The 25,434-nt window shown below is 36.7% G+C and overlaps 1 protein-coding gene and 1 pseudogene across 1 annotated transcript; one reads left to right on the top strand and one right to left on the bottom strand.

The window, feature by feature from the left end:
* Nucleotides 1–15,343: 15,343 nt before the first annotated feature.
* Nucleotides 15,344–24,345, bottom strand: LOC114051937 (5-demethoxyubiquinone hydroxylase, mitochondrial-like). Its single transcript, XM_027874362.1, has 6 exons — nt 24,215–24,345; nt 20,614–20,792; nt 17,271–17,385; nt 17,051–17,190; nt 15,893–15,961; nt 15,344–15,542 (listed from the first exon to the last, which is right to left on the bottom strand). Exons 1-6 carry the CDS (start codon nt 24,288–24,290, stop codon nt 15,465–15,467), a joined length of 657 nt encoding a protein of 218 aa, XP_027730163.1. The 5' UTR covers nt 24,291–24,345; the 3' UTR covers nt 15,344–15,464.
* Nucleotides 17,393–19,477, top strand: LOC114051938 (annotated as a pseudogene).
* Nucleotides 24,346–25,434: the final 1,089 nt, after the last annotated feature.

The following is a 25,434-nucleotide window of genomic DNA, read 5'->3' as shown; positions in this document are numbered from 1 at the left end:
CTTAAAGTCCTCAAAGAAAGGCAAATGAGGTTTATGACTCTTTTGTTTTTAATTCCACAATTTCAAGATTTGCCCTTTAATCATTTCTTACAGCACAATAGTATTCCCTCACAATTATATACCATAACTCATTCAGCCATTCTCCAGTTGATGGACATCCTCTTGGTTTCAAATTCTTGGTCACAACAAAAAAAGCTGCTATAAATATTTTTTTTGTACATATGGGTCCTTTTCCTTTTTTAAAATTTCTTTAGAATACAGACCTTGTCAGAGTATTTCTGGGTATGTACAGTTTTAAAGCCCTTTAGGCATAGTTCCTGATTGTTCTCCAGAATGGTTAGACCAGTTCACAATTTTACCAGTGCGGTAGTTTCCCTATTTTTCCATATCCCCTCCAATATTTGTCATTTTTCTATTTCTGTCGTGTTAGCCAATCTGATAGGTGTGACAGCTTTTAATTTGCATTTTTCTAGTCAATAGTGATTTAGAGCACTTTTTAATGTCACTGTTGATAGCTTTGATTTATTCTTCTGAAAACTGCCTGTTCATACCTTTTGACTATTTATCAATTGGGGAATGACTCTTATTTTTTATTAATTCTCTATATACTTAAGAAATGAGACCTTTAGGCCAGGTCATGAAGGTCATTAAAGACAAATTCATATATTTATGCTAGAGGCAAGAGGCACCCACTAGAGCTTAATGAGCAGAGGAGTGACATGGTCAGTTCTACATTTAAGGAAATTACCTTGGCAGCTATATAGGATTTCAATTACAGTGAGAAGACACTTGAGACAGAGAAACCATTTAGGGGACTATCACAATTGTTTATATGACAGGTAATGAGGACCTGAACTAAGGTAATAGTTGCATAAGTAGAGAGAAGTTAGGTGCAGGGCATATAGTGGAAGTAGAAATGGCAAAATTTGGCAACTGAATATGTGAATATGAGAATGAGAAGTCAAAGATAAAACAAAATTATAGACCTGTGAGACTGAAAAAATTATAGAGCTTTTGTCAGTTATAAGAAATTTTGGAAGAAGGATGGGTTTTTGAGAAAGATAAATTTTTATTTGGACACGATGATTTTAATTTATTTTTGAAACATCAGTCTAAAATATTGAATAGCCACTTGGTGATATGTGATTGGAGCTTAGGAGAAAGACTTGGGATGGTTTTGTAGATATCTGAGTCATTTGTATAAAAATAATAATTAAATCCATGGTAGCTGCTCAGGTCACCCAGAGAGTATAGAGAGGGAGAAGAGGCCCCAGGAAAAAGCTTTTGGGGTATACTCACAGCAAAAGGATGTAATATGGATTATGTGTCAGCAAAAGAGTATCAGGAAGGGTCAAACAAGTAGAAAGAGAAACAGGCTAATAGTAGCATCTTAAAAAACCAAAGAAGCAAAAGTCTCCATGAGAAGGTTTTCCATATTGTCAAGTAAAGTAGCCAAGTAAAGAAGAGTGAAGACTAGGTGGGGTGGGAGGAGAGAAACATATTTCATAATTGTAATCACTAAAAATTTTGGAGAGAACAGTTGCAGTTGAGCAATGAGGCAGGAATTCAGTTCACAATGTACTGATGAGCAATAATATAGGAACTGGAGGCCAATGCTTTATATTCTAGGTTTTTGAATGAAAATGGAGTCAACATATGAAATAATAACTTGAGGGGATGGCAGGGTATATCGAACTATTTCTTTTTTTCCCCTAGAGTGGAAAAAATCTTTGAGAAACACTTAATCAGAAAAGAATCACTGCCCATGACACTCTCGTTTTATGACTTTTGTTGTTGCTGTTATTGCTTTTGCCTCCTATACAATCTCCTGTGAAAATTCTTCCTCTACTCCAAAGCCTTATGCCTTCATGAATCTTTCACTGGCCTACTTAACCAGAAGTCATGTTTCTCTTTCTCTCCTTTCTGAACCTCCATAGAATATAGCACATACCAATCTTATGGCACTTAAAAATATCCCGTCTTGCCTCCTAGTTATTTCAGTACCAATCTAATTCCTTTAAAAAATAAAGTCCTTTGACTGAGTTTTATATACCTTTATGTTCCTACCCACAGTTCCTTGTAAAGGGCTTTGTACTTAACAAGTCCTCTGTAAATATTTTAAATAAATGAATGTTTTCTAACTTTTAATAAACACAAACACTTGACTTATTAAAAAAAAAAAAAGAAATGAGACCTTTATCAGAGAAAATAAAATTTTCCCCCAGTTTCCTGCCTTCCTTCTAATTTTGGCTGCATTGGTTTTGTTTTGCAAAACCTTTTTAATGTAATCAAAATATCCATTTTATCTCCCATGATCCTTTTCATCGCTTATTTTGTCATGGACTCTTCCCTTATCAACATAGCTCTGACAGGTAATTTTTTCTTTGCTCCCCTAATTTGTTTATTTCACCCTTTATATGTCTATATCATGCACCAATTTTGAGCTTCTTTTGGTATATGGTGTGAAATGTTTGTTTATGCCTTGTTTCTGTAGACTTTTTTCCAGTTTTCCCAGCAGTTTTTGTTGAATAGCAAGTTCTTGCCTCAATAGCTTAGCTCTTTGGGTTTATCAAACACTAGGTTACTGTGGTTATTTACTTCTATGTATTGTATGCCTAATCTATGCCATTGGTAAACTACTCTATTTCTTATCCAAAACCAAATCACTTTGATGATTACTGCTTTGTGGCATAGTTTCAGATCTGGTACAGGTAGGCCTCCTTTTTTCACTTTTTTCCATTGATTCCCTTGATATTCTTGATCTTTTGTTATTCCAGAGGAAATTTGTTATTTTTTTCTAGCTCTATAAAATAATTTTGGGTAGTCTAATTGCTATGGCACTGAGTAAGTAGAGTAATTCAGGTAGAAATGTCATTTTTATTATGTTGACTCAGCCTACCCATGAGCAATTAATATTACTTCAATTGTTTCAGTCTGTCTTTATTTGTGAGAAAAGTACCTCATTACTTATTCAAATCCTAATCATCCTTCAAGACTCAAGTCCCACCTTCCCTATGAAGCCTTTTCCATCCCATTCTAGATCTCATCTGAACTTCTGTAACATTATCTGTATTGCAAATTCAGTCATAGGCATCATGTTATTCATTTTTCCTTTGCATATTGTATTAGGATAGTTGTTAGACCAGCCCCAAGTCATGGAAGTTTGGAATAACTCACTCTATTCAAGATATTCCTTTTATGATTCCTATAAACATGCATGTATAAATACTACATTCTGATCTAAAATTTAATGAAGCCTTTCTGTGAAAGACAAAAATAGTCCATAGTGGAGAAGCTGCAATGAGAAAGGCACACTAATATACTGCTGGTGGACTTGTGAACTTGGTGTCTGACTGCTCTAGAAAACCAATTGTGGCCAGGGGGTGGGGGGGAATGGGGGAGGACAACAATGTCCACACCCTTTGACCTAGGGCTCCCATTGCTAGGTATATACCACAAGGAAGTTAGAGACATAAAAGTCCATGTATAAAGTCAAAAATATTTAGAGTTGTATTACAAAGAATGGGAAATAAAAGAGATACCAATCAATTGGGGAATGGCCAAACAAAATTGTGGTACATAAATGTAATGGAATTTATGTTATACTAAAAAATAGCTAGGTGGGACAGCAGATAGAGCACTGGGCTGGGAGTCAGGAAGATTCCTCTTCCTGAGTTCAAATCTGGCTTCATACACTTACTAGCTAGCTGTGTGACCCTGGGAAAGTCACTTAACCTTGTTTGCCTTAGTTCCTCATCTGGAAAATGAGCTAGTGAAGGAAATGGCAAACCACTCCAATGTCTTTGCCAAGAAAACCCCAAATGGGGTCACGAAGAGTTGGACACAACTGAAAATGACTCAACAACAAAAAACAATGAATATAATATATTCAGAGAAACATGGAAAAACTTGCATGAAGATGCAAGATAGATGGTCCTGGGACAAGTTATCTTCTTTTATAATCAATGTTCTGTAGACTATTTCAGAAACAAATATAAAAATTGTTTTTTTGTAACTGAACACAAGTTTTGGGACAAAAGATCATTTTCCATAGGCTCAATGAAAGCATCTTTGGGACAATTTCAATAGCAGACAGGAAAGCTGAGATGACCTATGAAACGTCTGGTTTCCACATGATTTTGATTTATTCTACTAGGTTACTGTGGAGGGTATCCCAAAAATCTCAGTTCAATTTTAAACCTCAATAGTTTAAAAATGCCTAAGACTTTTGAAACAACCAATATCTTATAAGCTTTTCCTTTTATGTAGGTTGGAGATCAGGAGTAGTTGGTAAAGGCAGTATCTATTAAAAACAGTGTTCATATTTTTTAAAAGACTTACATGAACTGATACAAATTGAAGTAATCAGGACCAGGAAAACAATATATACAATGACTACAAGTATGTAAGTGAAAAGAAAAAATAAGGCAGAGCTATGTAATTATAATGACAAAAGTTGGCCCAGAAGAATTGAAAAAACGCAACTCTCTCCCCCTGTTTGTAAAGATGGGGAATTACAGTGTGAAATATTGCATATGCTGTCAGCCACAGTGGATGTGTTGCTTGGCTTTGCAGAATTACTTTTTTTCTTTCTTTTATTATGAGAATAACTTGCTAAGGAGGAGAGGGAGGAGAAAAATATTCAGAAAGAGAAAGACATAAAAACAAAAGATATCAACACAATGAGATTTTTTTCTTTTTATAAAAACAAAGCTTTAACTAGGTACGATACAAACCACAAAGACAAAACTCCTATTTGGGAGATTCTCCCACTCTGCCAAGTAAAAGAAATACATGTAGGTGAAATAATATATGTAAAAATAATAATATCAATATTGCAAAGATATTCAATTTTGAAAGACTTACTGACTCTGATCAACATAAAGACCAGCCACAAGTTGAAAAGACTCATGATGAAACAGCTATCCATCTTCAGATAGAGAGTTGACAGACTTGAGTACAATTGAAGCATATTTTATTTTCAGTCTTTTCTTTTTTGGACATGGCAAATATGGTAATTTATTTTGCATGACTATACATATTTGTAAAGAATTTTGTCTTTCTTGCCTTCTTAATGAGTGAAGGAAGGGGAGGAGAGAGAAAGAAAATTCTGAACTAAAAATAAAATTGAATTTTAAAAAATACAAAAAATATATGAAAAGCTGTTTCACAAAATTTCTGACATATTCCTAAAAAGACCCCTTTCTATGAATGATATAATTTTTTTTGCCAAGGCCATAAAGGGCTAGGCTATATGCCAACGGCCCATCTCACAAGTAAGACCTACATAAATGCAAGAAAATTGTGAAGTGAAGATTCAGAAATGGGGAATGAGAGGTTGCTAAGCTCCTCTTCCCACTAGTTAAAATAGAAAGTCCAACACAGACCTCAGAAGCAAGTATAAAATAAAAGATATGGGCAAATAGATGTACATTATTTCTGATCAAGGATATAATGCCATCTGGGATGCCCAGGAAGCATACCCTCAGGAACCTAAACTGGAACAAATCAAAGAGCTAAAGACAGTCATGTCTCACTCTTACTGATACCAGCTGGCTATGGAACATCTGTCTTTGCTTGTGCCACGTTCCAAGTAGAACCAAGGGCATTTAAGTGTGTATGCAGTTTTATTTTCGTACTAATGGAAGCATGCAATGTTTTAATATTGAGTAGCTCTTAAAGATGGAAAGAAATGATCCCTTGACTCATCCTGGCAGAGTTTTATATAGCCCATGCCCATTGGCCAGGCTATCAAGAATCAGGCAAACAAACATTTTTAAGGACTTGCTATGTACCATATACTGCTCATCTGGGGGAGGAGATTACAATGACAAAAATGAAAATAGGAGCTTACATTCTATTCAGGTGTAAGAACAAATAAATGTATGTATACACAGAATTTAAAAAAAAATACAAGGCAGTTTAGGTAGGAAGGCACTAGCAGTTGGAGAGATCAAGAAAGGCTTTGTGTAAAAAAGTTTGTGAAAACATGTAAAAAAGTTGGTGCTTGAGATGAGTTTTGAAGGAAATAAAGGATGCTAAATGATAGAGGTGAGAGGAAAGTTCATTCTAGGTATGGGGAACAGCTAGGGAACAAGCATGAAGATGGAAGATAGAATGTCATGTGTGAAGAACAGCGAGAAAGCCAGTTTGCCAAATGGCAGTGAGAACGCAAGAAAGTAATGTGTATACAATGAGGCTGGAAAGGTAGGCTGGGCAATGGAATAAGACACTATTCAGCAAAGATGGCTGAGGAAATTGGAAAACAATTTGATAGAAATTAGGTTTAGACAAACATCTTACAATACATGCTACAATAAGCATCATATGATGCTTAGCTCTAAAGGATCAGATCATATGGAAGAAGACTGTTTGACCATAGAAGAGATAGAAACACAGGAAATAAAATGGAAAAATTGGATTACATAACTTTGAAAAGTCTTTGCACAAACAACAAAGGAAAAAGGTTAACTGGGAAAAAATTTTTCCTGAAAATTTCTCTAATAAAGGTCTGATATCCAAGATATACAGGGATTGCTACAAATATAAAAACAAGAGCCATTCTCCAATGGAGAAATGGTCAAAGGATATGAACAAATATTTCTTTTTTTCTTATTTTTTTTATTAATTTACTTATTTTTAGTTTTCAACAATCACTTCCATAAGCTTTTGAGTTTTAAATTTTCTCCCCTTCCCTCCCTGCCTCTCTCCCCAAGACAGTGTGCGATCTGGTATAGGTTCTATATATACATTCCTATTAAACATTTTCACATTAGTCATGCTGTAAAGAAGAATTAGAACCAACAGGAGGATCCACAAGAAAGAAGAAACAAAAGAACAAAAAAGAGCAAATAGTATGCTTCAATCTGCATTCAAACTCATAGTTCTTTCTCTGGATGTGGATAGCATTTTCTATCAGGAGACTTTTGGAGATGTCTTAGATCCTTGCATTGCTGAGAAGAGCTAAGTCTATCAAAGCTAGTCATTGCACAACAGGCCTGTTACTGTGTACAACATTCTCCTGATTCTGCTCACCTCACTCAGCATCAGTCCATACACGTCTTTCCAGGTTTTTCTGAAGTCCACTTGTTCATCATTTCTTATAGAACAATAGTATCCCATTACATTTATCTACCACAACTTGTTCAATCATTCCCCAATTGATGGGCATCGCCTCAATTTCCAATTCTTTGCCACCATAGAAAGAGTTGCTATAAATATTTTTATACATGTGGGTCCTTTTCCCATTTTTATGATGTCTTCAGGATAGAAGTGCTATTGCTGGGTCAAAGGGTATGCTCATTTTTATAGCCTTTAAATTGCTCTTCAAGTTGCTCTCCAGAATGATTGAATCAGTTCACAACTCCACCAACAATGCGTTAATGTTCCAATTTTCCCACATCTTCTCCAACATTTATCATTTTCCTGTTTTGTCATGTTAGCCAAACTGACAGCTATGACGTGGTACCTCGGAGTTGTTTTGATTTGCATTTCTCTAATTAACAGTGATTTAGAGCATTTTTTCATATGACTATAGATAGCTTTAATTTCTTCATCTGAAAACTGCCTGTTCATATCCTTTGACTATCAATTGGGGGATGACTTGTATTCTTATAAATTTGACTTAGTTCTCTATATATTTTAGAAATGAGGCCCTTATCAGAGACATTGGTTGTAAATATTGTTTCCCAGTTTTCTGCTTCCCTTCTAATCTTGGTTGCATTGACTTTGTTTGTGCAAAAACTTTTCAATTTAATGTAATCAAAATTATCCATTTTGCATTTTATAATGTTTTCTATCTCTTGTTTAGTCATAAATTCTTCTCTTTTCCATAAATCTGACAGGTAAGCTATTCCTTGCTCTCCCAGTTTGCTTATAATATCAGTCTTTATATCTAAATCATGTACCCATTTTGACTTTATTTTGGTATACAGTGTAGGATTTTGGTCTATGCCTAGTTTCTGCCATACTCTTTTCCAGTTTTCCCAGCAGTTTTTGTCAAATAGTGATGAACAAATAATTCTTAAAAAGAAAAAAAAAAGAAAGACAAGCTATCAATGACCATATTTTAAAAAACCCTCCAAATAATAAGAAAATAAATTCAAATCAAAACAGTTCTGAGGTTCTACCTCACACCCACCAGATTGACAAGAATGACAAAATTGGAAAATGCCACTTGGCACAGGGCTATGCACTAATAATGTACTATTCTAGAAAGCAATTCAGAATTATATCCCCAAAGTTACTAAGTTGGCTATAGCCTTTGACTTAGCCATATCACTGGTAGGCTAATACCCCAAAGAAATCAAAGATTGTGGGAAAGAAGTAAAGTTACAAAAAAAAATTTTTGTTACAGTTACAACTTTCTAATTATACAACTGGAAACAAAGAAAGTGCCCATCAACTAGAAAATAAATAAACAAATTATGATACATTAATGTAATAGAATATTATTATACTATAAGAAATGAAAAAAGGGATAGATTTAGAGAAATCTGAGACTTGTATGAACTGATTCAAAAATCAAGAAAACAGAATAAGGAGAAAAAAAACGACATTATAATAATAAACTACTTTGAAAGACTTAAGAACTTTCACCAATGTATTGACAAAGAAGTGATGGACTAAAGGGGCGGAAAGAGACATATATTTTCAGACATAGCCAATATGTAGATTTTTTTTTTTTTTGCTTGTCTATACTTACCAAGAAAAGGCTTATATTTTATGGGGAGCTTATGGTTAGGAGACCAATAGGATGAAAATCCCTCATACATACCAAAATACTTATAGCAGTACTTTTTTGTCATAGCAAAGAATTAGAAACAAATGCTCATCAATTAGGGAATGGCTAAACATATTGTGGTACATGAATGTACAAAGATGATGAATACAGAGAAGCATGGAACAATCTACATGAACTGATGAGGACTGAAGTAATCAGAATCAAGAAAACAATATGCATGACTGCAACATAAAAATAAAGACTCTCTCACACACACAATTAGATGTTGTGAAACCATAAAGAACTAGTATGATCCCAAAGAAAAGATATAGGAAGACATCCCCATTCCACCCCTTTGCAGGGGTGTGAGGACCACATATGTGGTATATCACTAATATTTTAAGACTTTTTTGATATATTGATTAGTTTTGCAGCTTTTTTTCCTCTTCTTTTTTTTCTTTGGAAAATAGTATTTCTTGTATGAGATGACTTTTTGGAAAGGGTAGAGGAAAAGATTCTGGGAGAAATTTTAGTGATGTAAAAAAGACATCAATACAAATTTTTTAAAAATAAAATTATGTAAAAGGAAATTCACAAGGCAACCTAGACAAGTAGGGCAATTTGGCACTATTGTGTTAAATTTATTATATACTTCAAAAAGTTTATGATAGATATTCATAGTTTCATATACTATTCTCTTTTTTGTTTTGAGTATATGGAAATGTTCATGTTTATTAATGTTGTTGAAGTTCATAATATTTTTAAAAGAATTTTTAAAGAAAAAAGTAAGTTGGGGCTCCTATAAAGCAGTGATATTAAACTCAAATAGAAATGGATCTCCTCAGGCTACATATTGACTTAAAAAAACACATATTAACATTATGTTTTATTGTATTTTTCTTTATTTTGTTAAATATTTCCCAATTGCATTTTAATCTGGTTCAGGCTGCACTCAGAATGTTTGACAACTCTGCTGTAAAGGACTTTAAAGGGCAAAGAAATGAGTAAACACATTTTATCCTAAAGGTAACAGGGAGCCACCAGCATTTATTCAATTGATGTATGACACAATCAGAGCTTCATTTAAGGAAAATCACTTTGGCAATTGTGTAGAGAACAGTTTGAAGTGAGGAGAAACTTGGAGCACAGAGACCAATTGGGAGTCTATTGCAATAGTCCAGCTAAGAGATGATGAGGTCCTGAATTAAGGTCAGGCTTTAAGTGAGGTGATGGAATCTCAAGATGCTATGGAGGTAAGAGTGAGGAGTCAAGGATAACACTGAAGTTTCTAACCTGGTCGACTGGAAGACTCCAGAAGACTGTTTTCTCAACAGAAATCAGGAAATTTGGAAGAGGAGTGGGCTTGGTAGGAAAAAGAAAATATCTGTTTTGGATACGTTAAGTGTGAAATGTTGATGTGGGATTAGATTTCAGGAAACAGACTGGAACCAAATATGTAGATCTGAAAGTCATCTGCACAGGGATGACAAATCCATGGAACAGATAAGGTTATCAAGAGAGAAATTATAGACAAGAGGCCATCTACAGTTAACAGACAGGATATGGCTGATGACTTAGCAAAGGGGAATGAGAAGCAGTAGTTAGACAACTAGGAGGAGAACCGAGGAGAGCTAGTAATTAAGATAGGTCTTCAAGTAAATATCCTTAACTGTCACAAAAAAACCTTGAGAAGAGATCTGGGAGGGGACAGGATCAAGAACACATATAGAGGAGTTAGTCTTGGTTAGAAGGATCACCTCATTATCAAAAACTGGAATAAAGGAGAAGGGACTAGGGATGATGTCAATAGGTTTTACTTTTTGAGGTTTTTTTGGTTTGGTTTTTTTTTGGGGGTGAGGCAATCAGGGTTAAGTGACTTGCCCAAGGTCAACACAGTTAGTACTGTCAAGTCTTTGGTCTGAGGCCAGATTTGAACTCAGGTCCTCCTGCTTTCAGGGCCAGTGCTCTATCCACTGTGCCACCTAACTGCCCTGGTCAATAGGTTTTAAAATGCAAAGAAAGGAAGAAGATGAAGCTTATGGCAAATGGCCTCTATTTTCTCAGTAAAGTATGAGATAGTCCTCAGTTGAGAGGGTTTGTAGAGAATTCGGTGTGGAAGGTTTGAGAACAGAAATGAAGGTTTGAGACTATTTCTTTGGGGAGGGACACAAAGAGTTGAAGTTGCAGTTAAGGCGTAGTTGAGATTGGTAGAGCCTATGAATTCAGCTCTGTAAAACTATTCACCCCAAAACATGACTCCTCCATTTTGATACTGTTAAGTTCTATGAGGGAAAAGATCCTATATTTAAGTATAGAAACCTCACAGGCATCGTAAGAAGTTTTGACACTTTTCTTTATTTTGGACAGAAAAGTATAACAATCCTTATGAGAACACAGAAATGAATGTAACAACATATAGTCTTAAAACCAGAAATACTATATCTTGAAATGAAGAAGCCCAGAGTTCATACTCCACTGTCACAAGGGAGCCCAAGCAATCATACTGTCAATACCAGACAACTAGTAAGTGAAATTCAATAGAAGGAGAGGTAGTGAGTTAAGCAAGCAGTTCACCAACAATTCCCCTCCTTCTTTGCATGACTAAATGTCTACACAGTGATTTGCTAGGACTTCCTGGCAGCACAAGTTTCAATGACAAGTGTATGCTATTTTTTAGGCAGTTAGGTGGCACCAAGGAAAGAGTTTTTGACTTAGTATCAGGAAAAGCTGACTTCAAATCCTGCCTCAAACACTTACTAGTTTTGTGACTCTGGGCAAGTCACTTAACCTTTCTCAGCCTTAGTTTCCTCATCTGTAAAAATGAAGATAATAATAGTACCCACCTCACATGGTTGTGGCGAGGGTTTTTGGCTATTTTGTATCACTCTACACATTTGAACATGGCTAGATTTTCATTGTTCTCAATCCAAATTAATCTTGGGAAAAGGGACAGTCTTCATGTTTTGAAACTTTTCAAAATTGACATTTTTCAAAACATAGTATAATGCCACATACTTAGAGAGTATTCAAATTATATTCAATTAGTAATGATTATTATCTTGGGCCCAACAGTGTTCATGTCTAAATACATCTAAAGTACCAGGCAATAAGTACAACAGGTAGGGCAGTTAGGTGGCGAAGTGAATAGATAGAACACTGGCCCTGGAGTCAGGAGGACCTGAGTTTGAATCCAGCCTCAAACACTTGACATTTAACTAGCTGTGTGACCCTGGGCAAGTCACTTAGCCCCATTGCCTACCCCCCCCCCAAAAAAATAAGTACAACATGTGACACCTTTAGTTATTCATTATTTCAATAAACCTGCTAGGGAATCAGGCATGGAAATTATAGCACAAAGACCTAGTTTATTTGTTGAACATGGGGTATATAATTGCAACCTATTGTTACCTGCTGATGAAGGAAACTTAAGGCTCTATTTCCAGCTGTCTTAAGGCTCTATTTCCAGCTGTCATGGCAATGAATTGCGTGGAGAAAATAGGGATAGAAACCACATTCAAATTGAAGCAAAGAAAACAATAAAGAAAAAGGCACACAGTGTAACACTGGATATGGCAAAGCTTGAAAATTACATTCTAAAAAACATCTATTATATGCTTATGTAGCCTTGGTCTAGTCAAACATTAAGAAGCTCTGACATTCTACATCTAAAATGTCTTTGTAACTAAATTTAAAGAGAAATTAATTACAATTAAAAGGTGATTGCTACCCCAGTAATTTAAGTAGAAATTTAATAATGGGCTAATATGTTCAAGGATTTTGTATGCCATTCCTTAGGGGCAAACAGCAAGCTGTCCTTTCCTGATGACCAAAGAAAGTCAACCAGAAAGCAGGATTTCATTACTTTTGTTCTCCTCACTTTTACCTAACAGTTCATAAGCTATGTTCACACTCTAAAAATCACAGATATAATTTGAATCACAGATATAATTTGAAATGTAGTGATTTGCAAATTGTAAAATAATTGGGCTCATTGTCTGAAGCAAAACTGTGGCATCCAGTAAAGTTCCCTAGCATTCTTTGTTCAAAGCTCGACATTGGCATTCTCACTAAGCATCCCTGAACACTGAATAATCTCCTGCCTATCATTCCCACTCATTTTGCCACCCCTTCCTTTTTTGGACAGAAAAGTATAACCATCCTGTTGAGAACACTTAAAGAAATATAAGAATGGATGGTATAATCAAATGAGATACCATATCTTGAAATGAAGAAAAAATCTAGAGTTCCTGCTCAGCTGTCACAGTGAAGTCCAAGCAGTCATGTTGTCAACACCAGACAACCAGCAAGTGAAATTAGGCTGGACAGAGCGAGCAAAGCAAGAAGCTTTCATAGGATTATCACTGTGTCAGATTTCAGAAATCAATAGCAGTGTTAGATACCAAATCCGCAATCTTTCTGAAGTCACTGAAGAACATGTTAATTCTGGGAAAGGAGCACCCTCTGGTGGACAGAGTGCAGGCTTTCTTAACATTTGCCAAGTCCCAGAGCACATCTTTCTACATGATTACTTATGAAAGACATGCCCCGTTTAGTCACATCATAAGCAGGCTGCCATTTTAGGACACAAGAGAGGGAGGGTATAATTCCCAGGAGGCAAAGAAATCCTTAGAGAAGAAGAAAAACAGGAAATTGAACTGATCCTTCTCTTGAAAATTCTTTAGCCATGCCCAGAAGCAAGGTGTTTTTAGGGCTTTAACACCACTCTGAAAGATCTCTCTCTTTATATTACATATTGTTCTATTCTAGATGGCTCCCTAGTAGTACACCTCAAAGTAAGATATGTATGTGAGTCAATATACCAACACAACACACTAAGCAGAGGTATGGTCTAACCCACTGTGGAAAGAACTGTAGTTCTTAATGTATGTCTTTTCAGACACAATCACCTATTTTACTATTTATCATCATACTTGGCTGGTATCCAGTTTTATAAGCACATTTCCCCTGAAAGGTCAGAAAGGTAAGGTAAGAAAAAGACAAGATGGCTATAATACACAAAGACAAGATGTAATGGCATTAAGAAAAATCAAAGAGGGATTTAGAGAAAGCAATTTCCCTGGCCTTGTTCTGGAAGCTATCAAAAAAGTTAAAATAAATAAACAAATAGTCCACACGAAATTCACTGCCTCTAAAGGATATACTCAGCAAATAGCAACAAATATCTTTTTCTCATATAAATTTCACAGTCACGATGCAAAGAGCCTTTATATAAGTATAACCACCAATACACATTCTTCAAACTTACCAAATTATACCTAACTATGAGAAGTTAAGAAATAGCATCACTTTCCCAGAAGGTCAAAGATTTTGTTATCACTATGATGGTTTAAAGGTCAGTCTACTAAAGTAGTAGTTTCTCCACCCAACATGTATAGGACTAAGTTTTTCCGTACAACATGAAATTTGGAGTCCTATATTTAGATGATGATTCATTAGAAATGACTGTCTCCACTGTTAGCAAAGACAAAAGGTGGAAGGGTTATCATCCTTGGACTTCCTAAACCTTCTAATAACCCTCTCCTCTACACTCCTCCCCCCACACCCCTACCTCAAAAAAATTAATAAAGCCTTAATGCACTATGTCTGGAAGCACAAAAGCAGATGTAATATGCTGCCTTAGAGTTGCAAATGGTTGCTTTTCAGGGGTGTTCTAGACTACAGGATTCATGATATAAGTAGCATTAGAGTAAATGGTCCCACCACTGCACCTAGAATAAGAACTTTGAGTATAAAATCTTATCTTTTTTTCATTCCAATTTAACAAAAATATTCAGGAACATTACTTCACCTATACATATGTAAAGAATATAAGCATAGATTTGTGGGGAGTACATTTTTGAACAAACCCAAACCAGCTGCTACGGTTACTACTTGAATGTTTAATTAGAATTGAATTTGTATCCTTTAAATCAATACAATGAGTATGTATCATATGTCTATGTGGAAGATGCTGTGCTATGTCTATGTGGAAGGCTAGCACTCTAAAAAACAGTACTTGTCCTCAAGCATTTTATTACCACTTAATCTGTCTGAATCCCAAGAATCTTAAATCATAAAAGATACAAATATGATCATTTTAGTCACGTTGCATCAATTTCTCTAAAGGGCACTAAGAAACTTTCCAAAAGATAGTTTTATAAAAAAAATGAAAGAGCACCTTCCATTCTTCATGAAGTAAGCATTCTGATTTGACAGAGAATACTGAAAAAAAAAGTCTTGACACATCAATTTTTTTTTTTTTTGTGAGGCAATTGGGGTTAAATGACTTGCCAAGGGTCACACAGCTAGGAAGCGTCAAGTATCTGAGGCCACATTTGAACTCAGATCCTCCTGACTCCAGGGCCAGTGCTGTATCCACTGCACCACCTAGCTGCCTCCTTGACACATCAATCTTAAAATATACTAATGTTTCTAAATGACTGTAATTTATGATGCCAAGGAATTCTGATTCTGTTCTTTTAAATTTTTCTGTTAGTTTGGTGATCATCCAAATCTAATGATTAAAGATGAGACCAAAGTAGGAATAACTCTGTTGTAATGTCAGTTGTAATATCAAATATCTGAATGTCACATGAAGGCAGTATATAGAAAAATCAAAGATTTTTTCAGAGTAGAATTATTCAATTTATTAACAAAATTCACAATAATTATAAAGCTCACATGTGCAAATAAAACTCCTTCAGTTACTATCATCTTTTACATAATGTCACAAATAACTATTTTAAATTCGTTCCGATAAATATATTGCCGCTCTGCATCCAACCTGAATAGCACCTTTCAAGATGGCATATGCTGGTGCCTAAAAAGAAATATAAGATTGATTTTATTAGATGTGCAATGAAGAGTTGCAAGAGATATAGATATCAAAGATACAGAATAAATTAGCAAGTGAGAAAAAATTCACTTTAATTCTGTAAGAACTTTGTAAAATGACAAGAACTGCTCATTCCTCATACTTGGGGGAAGAAAGGACACTGGGAAGAATTATATTAAGGAAGAACAAAAAACAGGACTCCCAACTGAATAATTTACTCATGAGTAATGTATCATAATTTTTCTCCTTAAGTCCATTTTCTCTGGCAACCACTTTACTTTCCAAATAGCAGTGGCCAAGGCACCAATAGCAACATATAAATGACAGGTACCTACCAATTCTGCATCATGGTCAAGCCCCGTGTCATGGTGTTCTAGCTCCTCATCCCGAAATTTTTTAATTATCTGGTTAAATAAAAATAATAGCAAGACAGCAATAGCATTTTATGGGACAGAAAATACAAATCATGTCTTCAGAGAGTCTGGAATCTCAGAAAGAACACTAGATTTCAATTGAGAAGACTTGGGTTTAGATCCTAGCTCTGCTCCTGAGACTGCTGGCATGACTTTGGGACAAATATTTAACCTGTATGAGATTGTATCCTGATCTGTAAAATAGGGATAATATTACTACTTAAAAACCTCATAGAATTGTTGTAAGGAAACTATTCTGTAAACTACAAAGCACTATGCAAATGTAAAAATTATTACAATATCTAATTTTTATATAGTACTTTTTGGTTTACCAAGCATTCCACGTATATTATCTTATGTGATAGTGCCAACCCTCAGTATACATTTCTTTTCAATTCTCTTGGGACATCTTATATTAGAAGATAAATGTTAGTTATAGAATGCATTTACTTTTACTGATGTTTTGTATATTACATTAAGCAAGGGCCAAAGACTGACTGTATATGATATAATTTTTTTTTTCTGAGTTAGGCCCACAAGTAAGGTAGAAAAAGGATAAAAAATGTGACAGACCACTGCTTAGCTGCCTGTCTTATAAAGACTTTGGCACTTTTGACCTTGCAACTAAATTGGCTTCAAGAAGTAGATCACATGAAATCAGATATCTCTAAACACAAAGAAATAAAGATATTAAAGTAGAAACATTTTAAAAGATTTGGATGGTAAAGACATGGATGCTAAATATATGTTGTTCATAATGACAAAATAATTCTATATATTTTGTTTGGAAATTGACTAAAAGATTCTCTTCATTTTTTTGTTTGACCTCTGTTTATGCTAAAGGCATTTGTTCAGAATCTGCCAACAAGTGATGTAGTGGAAAGCACTCTGGACTAGAATCTTGTCCCAGCTCTTCCACTAACAACCAGTGAAACTTTCAGCAAGTCATTCAAAAATCTAGACCTCAGTTTCCTATAAAATAAAAATCTCTAAGATCCCTTCAAATTTATTTTTAATTAATACCAATTTTTACATACACCCTTTTCTAAATCAGTCAAATTCCAAAACAAAACTAAGCACCTGAAGGAGTTCTTCATACTTTTCTGGATCCCCTTCCATTAATGTCCTCATCTGGTTGTTATAATGGTGTGCTATTGACTCTTCTATAGCCACAGTGCAAGCCATTGCCCCTTCCTTCCCAAGTAAGGCTGTTCCAGCACCTGAAATTGTCCATACTCTAAGTCATATTCCATTCTTAGCCTCCTTTAGGTAAAATAAATTCACTTAAATAGATACTCACCCAATACAAATCCCATTACATTCCAAAAGGGCATCAGAATAGTTGGTCGGACTCTAAATGTAACCATCAACTCATTAAACTTTTTCAAATGGTCCTTTTCTTGATCCCACATTTTCTGCAGGAGAAATAAATTAAGAGAGAATCCAACCACCCCACAGACACACCTAACAAGGCTCATACTGTGTGCTATGGAAACTGCATTTTCTCAGTCTATACAATTAAAGGGAACTCAAGGTAGAAATGTGAGGAAAAGACTTCTCTCTCCTCTCTGCCTCTGCATATGTTTTACATTTAATGTTGCCCCACTTCAACCTAAATAATTCACTTTTAAAAAAAGAAAACATCATCTCAAAAAAGAGACTCAGAGTAGGAAGAGAGAGACTAATATCATGAAGTACAGATTTAGTTCATTTCCAAATTAGTTTATACCATAGCTTTTCCGGAAATACCACAGTATTTATATGAGATAAAAGATCTGTACTGATGGGAATACTAAGAACGAGATCTACTTTGCTTATTTTAAAATCTGAAAGGTCAGAAAAATAGGTAGTCATTTGATTCCAGGCTGCTAGGATGTAATAAATAAAGTACCTCATACTTCTCACAAAAATCTCAATTAAGGCAAGGCTAATTGTTTGTCAGTTTTGGCTTTTACCTTGGATTCCTCTCATTGGTGACTAGTAAACATCATGATAAAATCAAATGTAAAGTGGTTTTCAGGAAGAGGAGGGTAAAAAGCGAATTGGTAGACCAGGCAAGACATCAACAGACTAGGGGGGGCGGAAGCCTAAACTGTGAGCGTGTGTGCCTAAGAGCTATGTCTGTTTGGGAATCCTTTAACCAGAAAGTTATGAACTGGACAACAGTTTCTGGCTAATCTGATTCACTGAACTGAAGAGCACAGGCTGAAGGTACCATAAGATATCCTACAGAAATTGCTGGAATCCTTACAAGAGACTCACTTCCAGGAAGATGAACAGTTTTTGGAAGCAGTTATGCCAAGGCTAGGCACTGGAATGGACACTTGGTTATTCCATTGAGACATGGTGGTCTTTCCTTTGTTCAGACCACAGATTACATTTATCCTATTGTGGATGGTCCTTACATGATGGGCTGAACAGCCTGTGCCAATGTTCAAAGTGACTTTTATGCCATGGGTGTCAATGAATGTGACAACATGTTGATGCTCCTTGGAATCAGTAATAAAATGACAGACAAGGAAAGGGACAAAGTGATGCCCCTAATTATACAGGATTTTAAAGATGCTGCAGAAGAAGCAGGAACATCTGTAACTGGTGGCCAAACAGTATTGAATCCCTGGATCATGTTGGATGGAGTGGCTACAACAGTCTGTCAGCCCAATGAGTTTATCATGCCTGACAATGCAGTGCCAAGAGACATGCTTGAGTTGACAAAATACAAGTAGCCGTAACTGTGCACCAGTGGCTGGATATTTCAGAACCAGAAAAGTAGAATAAAATTAAACTTGTGGTCGCCCAGGAAGATGTGGAGTTGGCACATCAAGAAGCAATGATGACCATGGCAAAGCTCAACTGAACAGCTGCTGGGCTTATGCATACTTTTAATGTGCATGCAGCCACGGACATCACAGGGTTTGGAATATTGGGCTTGTTATTTTACAAAGTTCTTACAGAATTAAAGTGAATTATTTCTCACTTGCTAATTTATTCTATGGGGATATTTGGGACATTAGAATCTTACTAAGCAACAAAGGAATGAAGTGTCCTTTGTCATCCACAACCTTCCAGTGTTTGCCAAGATGGCTGCTGTTATTAAGGCCTATGGAAACATGTTTGGCCTTATGCATGGAACCTGCCCAGAGACATCAGGAGGCTTTCTCATCTGTTTACCACATGAGCAGGCAGCTTGATTCTGTGCAGAGATTAAGTCCCCAAAATATGGGGAAGGTCAGCAAACATGGATTATTGGGATTGTAGAGAAGGACAACCTTATAGCCAGAATTATAGACAAACCCTGGATCACCGAAGTAGCGCCACATGTGGCCACCCAAAATCTGAATCCCAAGCTTGGTGCCATCTCTTAATCTAGACAAAAATAGCTATTTGGTTTTTTTTTAATATGATATGAAAATATCTGTGATTTTTATTGGTGACAAAGTACCAGGCACTATCACAATACTATCATGGTCATTTGCCTACATTCATAATTGGAGGAAAAGATTTCACTTAGAGGTTAGTGAAAATAAAAAATATAAATTTTTCCATCCAAGTTCTGGTTTTGTTTTTAAATAGATATATTCCTTTATCATCATTACAATTAAAGATTGCAAAAAAAAATCTCACTGTGTCTACACATCTGGTGACCTTCGGTCAATTTGTGAGTGGATGCAATTAATAAAATAAAATCCATTGCCCTTTTTTCCTGTTACACTAACTGAAGATGCACCTAATCTTGAGGCAGCTTCTGAGTTTAGAATTATATTGTTATTCAATATTCTTAATTCATTTTGAATCTTTAGACACTTATCTCTCACCACATAGGCTCTTTTTAAAGGTGCTTTCACGGAGCACAGTCATTACTAGTAGTAGTGTCATTTAGCAGTTTGTGTCTTCATTACATGTACATTTATCATTTTAAGTCTAATAATTTTTTGATGTCTTGAATGGTATTCTGGAAAGGCAGAATGGATAGGTGACACAATGGGTATACCCAGTAGTAGTAAGAGGGTTGCATGATTACTTTCAGTCTTTTATTTGTAAAGTCTAGTTTTATGATCCAAGAGCCTATTATAATTATTAATTAAGATCCTACCCTGGACTTAGTAGTGCACTCAGTTAAATAAGAAAAGTGCTTAATTCTGCATGGAAAGCACTTTGAAGTTGAAGGAGAAATTTTCATTTCATGTTTATAAACCTTATAATATTTTCTGTAATATCAATAATTGTTTTCTTTATTAAAGGGGTGGGGAATTGCTAACTTTTTGCAATATAATTGGATGTGCTACAGTGCAGCAAGGAATCACCGACCAAAAGGGGATTAATGTATAATATTCATTTACAATTCAGTATATAATTAACTACATAAACAATTTTTAAATATAATCAATAATTTAAAAAATCAAATGTAAAGTACACAAGTCAATATAGTTGGAGTAAAAGGAAAAACATTGAAAGTTTCCACCTTTTTAGTCCCCCCCCCTTATAAACTGGCTTATTCTTTTCCTCAAATACCACTTAACAGGGGGAATAAAACAAAAAGAACTAGAATTATCTACAAAATACAACTATAATATATTTACGTATAATCAAATAAGTACTTCAGTGGAACAAAGTATAAGGGGCAAAGATTCATATATACAGACCTGAATAACTGGCCCAACATTTGTTCTACCTAGTACAGCCATTTGTCCAGCATATATGCGGTTTGCTCCATATTCCCCTGCATGATCCACCCGGATGATACGATCTATAGTGGCATGGTTGATCTTTTCATAGGTCTTTCCTGTACTGCAAAATCTGATACTGGCACTTCTTGCATAACCTATAAAACAAGTTGTACTTTGTGAGAATGTAAAGTTATAACAAAGGTGATTTTTCTTAAAGATCAGATAAGACTTAAATCTTCACTTTACTGGTATATGTATTTAATTTTCTATTGATTTTCTCTCAAATCTATCCACATCTCTCTACTGTCTCCTCTTAATTGTTCTCAATACCACCTGCAAGGGCTGTTGCTTCCAAACAAGTTTTAACATTTCCACTTTCTGTCCCTTCCAATCAACCTCACTCTACTGCCAGATTCATCTCCCTCAAGACTAGATCTAATCATTCAACAAGTATTTATGATGTCACTTATCTACTGATAAACCTTAATAGTCCTACTGCCTCCTAAATAAAGTTCAAATTCCTTATCCTAGCATTCAAGTTTCTCCACAACCTGGTATCACTCTACCTTTCTGGCTTTATCTCATACTACTTTCTAGACTACATCTAAGCTTAAGTACTATACACATACCTATATATATATATGTGTATATATTTTTGTGTGTGTGTGCATACATATGTGTGTATGTATGTGTATATATGTGTGTGTACACACACAAAATATGTATATACAAAATGGGAAGCTAGGTAACATAGTAGATAGAGTACTAGGCCTGAGTCAGGAAGATTCATCTTCCTAAGTTCAAATCCAGCCTCAGACACTTCTGTGTAACCCTGGGCAAGTCACTTAACCCTGTTGGCCTCAGTTCCTCATCCGTAAAACGAGCTAAAGAAGGAAATGGCAAACCACTCCAGTATCCTGGCCAAGAGAACCTCAAATGGAGTCACAGAGAGTTGACGTGACTGAAAGCGCTGAACAATCTACAAAATATATATATATATATATATATATATATATATGTATACACACACACGTTTATATGTGTGTACACATACAAAATGTAATGTGTATATATGTGTGTGTGTGTATGTATGTATGTGTGTATATATATATATATATAGGGAACCTATGTGTATATAAATATATATTTATACATACAGAAGTTCCCTATAAACAAGCTATTAAGGCAGCTGGACAGAGGGAAAGAAAAGAGAGGGAAGGAGGGAGGGAAGGAAGGAAGCAAGAAAGGAAAGAAGGAAGGAAGGAAGAAAAGTAGGTTGGTTTGTTGCCCAACTGGCCAGTTCCAGTTTGGTCCCCAGTGGGCAGCTTCTTTTCTACTCACAGAGGTTGCTGTTTGTCTTCCTTCTCAAAGAGAACCATGACAGCAGGAAGGTGATGCCATGACGTGCAAGTGAATTGGATTTAAGTGAGGGAAGGTTGTGCAAAGTCATCAGCCTCACTTTCACCTCCAAATCCATCTGGGTCTAATGGCCAGATATGGACCAGGACAACTGGAGATGGCCCAGGATGCAGTGGGGATCCTTGGCCTTTTCAAGCTAACTTCCTTAACAGGTCTCTGTTTGACTGAGGCAAAGCCTATTCAGTGATTAAGACTGAATAAGAAATGAAGCAAAGAATGACCTCTTCAAAAAAAAATCTGGAAGGGGGAGACCTTAAGGGTTTCTGGCCAAAACAGAAAGAACCGCTATTTACATTCATTCTAGGCCGATCATGACCAAGTAGGGCTTTCTTTCCCTCTATCCACATAGGGTATGCCCTAGGTAAGGATGTGCCCTTACCTGCAGGTGCTCTGCCCAAAGAGAATGTGAATTTTCAATCTGTGAAACTTTTTTTTTTCTCCTTTTCTCTTAAAGACCAGCCTTAACCCCCAATCACTCTGGCTCTCATGGATTGGCCAATAATAGGTCCTAGAACAAGCCCTACCTGTTCATTGTTCGGGCCCCTAATGTAAATAGCAATGGTTTCTGTTTTGGCCAGAAACCCTGAGAGTATTCTCCTCCTGGACTTATTTTTTAAGAAGTCACTCTTTGCTTCATTTCTTATTAAGCCTTAATCACTGAATAGGCTTTGCCTCAGTCAAACAGAGACCTGTTAAGGACCTTAGCTTGAAAAGGCCAAGGATCCCCACTGTATCCTGGGCCATCTCCAGTTGTCCTGATCCATATCTGGCCACTGGACCCAGACAGCTCTGGAGGTGAAAGTGAGGCTGGTGACTTTGCACAGCCCTCCCTCACTTAAATCCAATTCACTTGCATGTCATAGCACCACCTTCCTGATGTCATGGTACTCTTTGAGAACGAAGGACAAACAGCAACCCTTGGGCAGCTAGGTGGTGAAGTGGATGGAGTACCATGGACGGAGTACCTGACCTGAGTCAGGAAGACTCACTGTCCTGAAATCAAATCTGGCCTCAGACACTTACTAGCTGTGCAAGTCACTTAACCTTGTTTGCCTTAGTTTCCTCATGTGTAAAATGAGCTGGAGAAAGAAATGAAAAACCATTCCAACATCTCTGCCAAAAAAAAACCAAACCAGCACCCAAATGAGGTCACCAAGAGTCAGACACAACTGAACAATTACAACAACAACATATATACCCTGCATTCTACCTGTGAGCCAATATTTTGTCACAAAATTTGATTGGTTCTTACCAAAGAGTTACTGGTAATTTTTTTTAAGTTTTGATTTCACACCCATATACTGTACCAAACAGGATACCCTGCATATAATTGGAACTTAATGTTTACTGAACTGAAATTACCTACTGTCTACTATATATATGGATTCAGCTTGTCTTTTGGATTATACTATATAAACTTTCTTAAGGTGCTAAATGGTTGTAAAGTTCTTATGGGCATGTATAATGCTTTTTAGACTTCTTCTGTACACCTGAATGTGTCTAGTACAGTACTAGGTATATAATATGTTCTCAGCAAAAGCTTGTTTCTGATGGAGAGGGAACATTTTGGTGTTTCTACATCCAGGCATGTCAACTCAAGCACACAGGCACCTATCTGGAAACAATTTGTTAGTCTAATACCTGTAAGCATTTTTTCTTTTCCTTCTTCATGAATCTACATGTATGGTGGATAGAAAGCTGGCCTTGGAACCAAGAAGACCTGAGTTCAAGTGCCTCCACTGACATATAGTAGGGCATAACCCCTCAGCAAGTTAAACTTGTCGTGCTCTACAGTCTAGACAACTCTGTAACTTGTAGGAAAGGTGCTTCCTTACCTGTGAGTTTCTTATACCAATGAAATCACAACTCCAGTCCCCAACCCTATTTCTTCCCTTTAGTCAATCTCTTTGGCAAGGTGTGCCTACATGTGATAAAAAGTATGCCCGGCCAGGTAGCCCAGTTTATGAAGAACTGGGCTTGCAGTCAAGAAGGTTTGAATCTTTCGCCAAGACACTAGCTGTGTCACCTTGCACAAAGTCACTTATTCTCTCTCAGTCTCAGTTTCCTCCTCTGTAAAATAGGGATAATACAGTAGCACATACTTCCACAGGTTTGTTTTAGGGACATGCCCTCGGAGACTCCGCTCCTCCCTCTTTACCTGCCGGGAAGCTCCGGGCTCCAGAGCACAGCCGCCGGAGCAGAGAAGTCGCAGCCGCTCCTGCGCAGCCCTCCATCGTCCTGACCCCAGCCGCCTCTCCTCCGAGAAACAGGTGAAACAGCTCTGGGCGCCTCCTGATGACGGCCCTGGGGGCGCGCCGTGGGCGCACGCTTATGACGGAGCCCTTCCTCCGCGGCGCTCGGGTGGGGCGGTGGTGTCCTAGGAGGAGAAACTTTCTCCCCGTTCCGAGTCGGTTACAGCTTCCTTATCCTGGCCGCAGTTCCTCGTGGCCGGGAAGCTCTAGCCAGGGTTTCTATTGGCAGAGAGCCAGACCAATGTAGGGCGAGCGCTCCTTGGGCTGCCTTGGAGATCGAGACACCCCTGCGCTTGGGGAGATAAAGTAGGGGAGCAAAGTCAGGGGTTCGAGACCCAGATCGGTAACTTTGTTAGGCGAGAGCATGAGTCATCATAAATTTCTCTTGCTACTAGTGTGCTTACGGATGGCAAGAAAAATGGGGCGGACTTCACACCTATGAGATTGACTAACGTGACAGAAAAGAAAAATGACAAATGCTGGAGGGGATGTGGAAAAATAGGGACACTCATGCGCTTTTGGTGAAGTTAATGAACTGGTCCCCACCCCTTCTGGACAACAACTTGGAACTATGCCCAATGGGCTATAAAGCTGATCCAGCAATACCACTTAGTAGTATCTGTATCCCAAAGAGATCAAAAGGGGAAAAGACTTACATGTACAAAAATATTTATAGCAGGTCTTCTTGTGGTGGCAAAGAATTGCAAATTGAGGGGATGCCCATCAGATGGGGAATGGCTGAACAAGGTGTGGTATATGATTCTCATGGAATACTATTGTGCTATAAGAAATGATGAAGGGGATGGTTTCAGAAAAACTTAAGACCACCTATAAGAACTGATGCAGAATGAAGTGAGCAGAACCAGGGGAATATTGTGCACAATAGAGCAATATGGTAAGAATAAAATAATAAGGTTTTTCAAAAGGCGAAGTCCCCCTTTCTAGCAAACAGGGGAGTTAATCAGAGGCCAAGCTCTCCCTTCTAGCCCCTGGAGAAAGGTTAACCAGAGGTTAAGTTTTCTTTTTTTTTAGCTAGAGTCTAAGTTGAGTAATGGACTCTGCTGAGGAACGTGGGAGGGTGACTGCTGACCACTGACCACCTCTTCCCAGTACACTTTCTGGTTAC

This window comes from Vombatus ursinus, unplaced genomic scaffold (assembly GCF_900497805.2).
Source record: "Vombatus ursinus unplaced genomic scaffold, bare-nosed wombat genome assembly UNPS02014807.1, whole genome shotgun sequence".
Classification (NCBI taxonomy): Eukaryota; Metazoa; Chordata; class Mammalia; order Diprotodontia; family Vombatidae; genus Vombatus; species Vombatus ursinus.
Note: the sequence above shows the minus strand (reverse complement) of the source record. Positions and strands in the feature narration are given on the sequence as shown.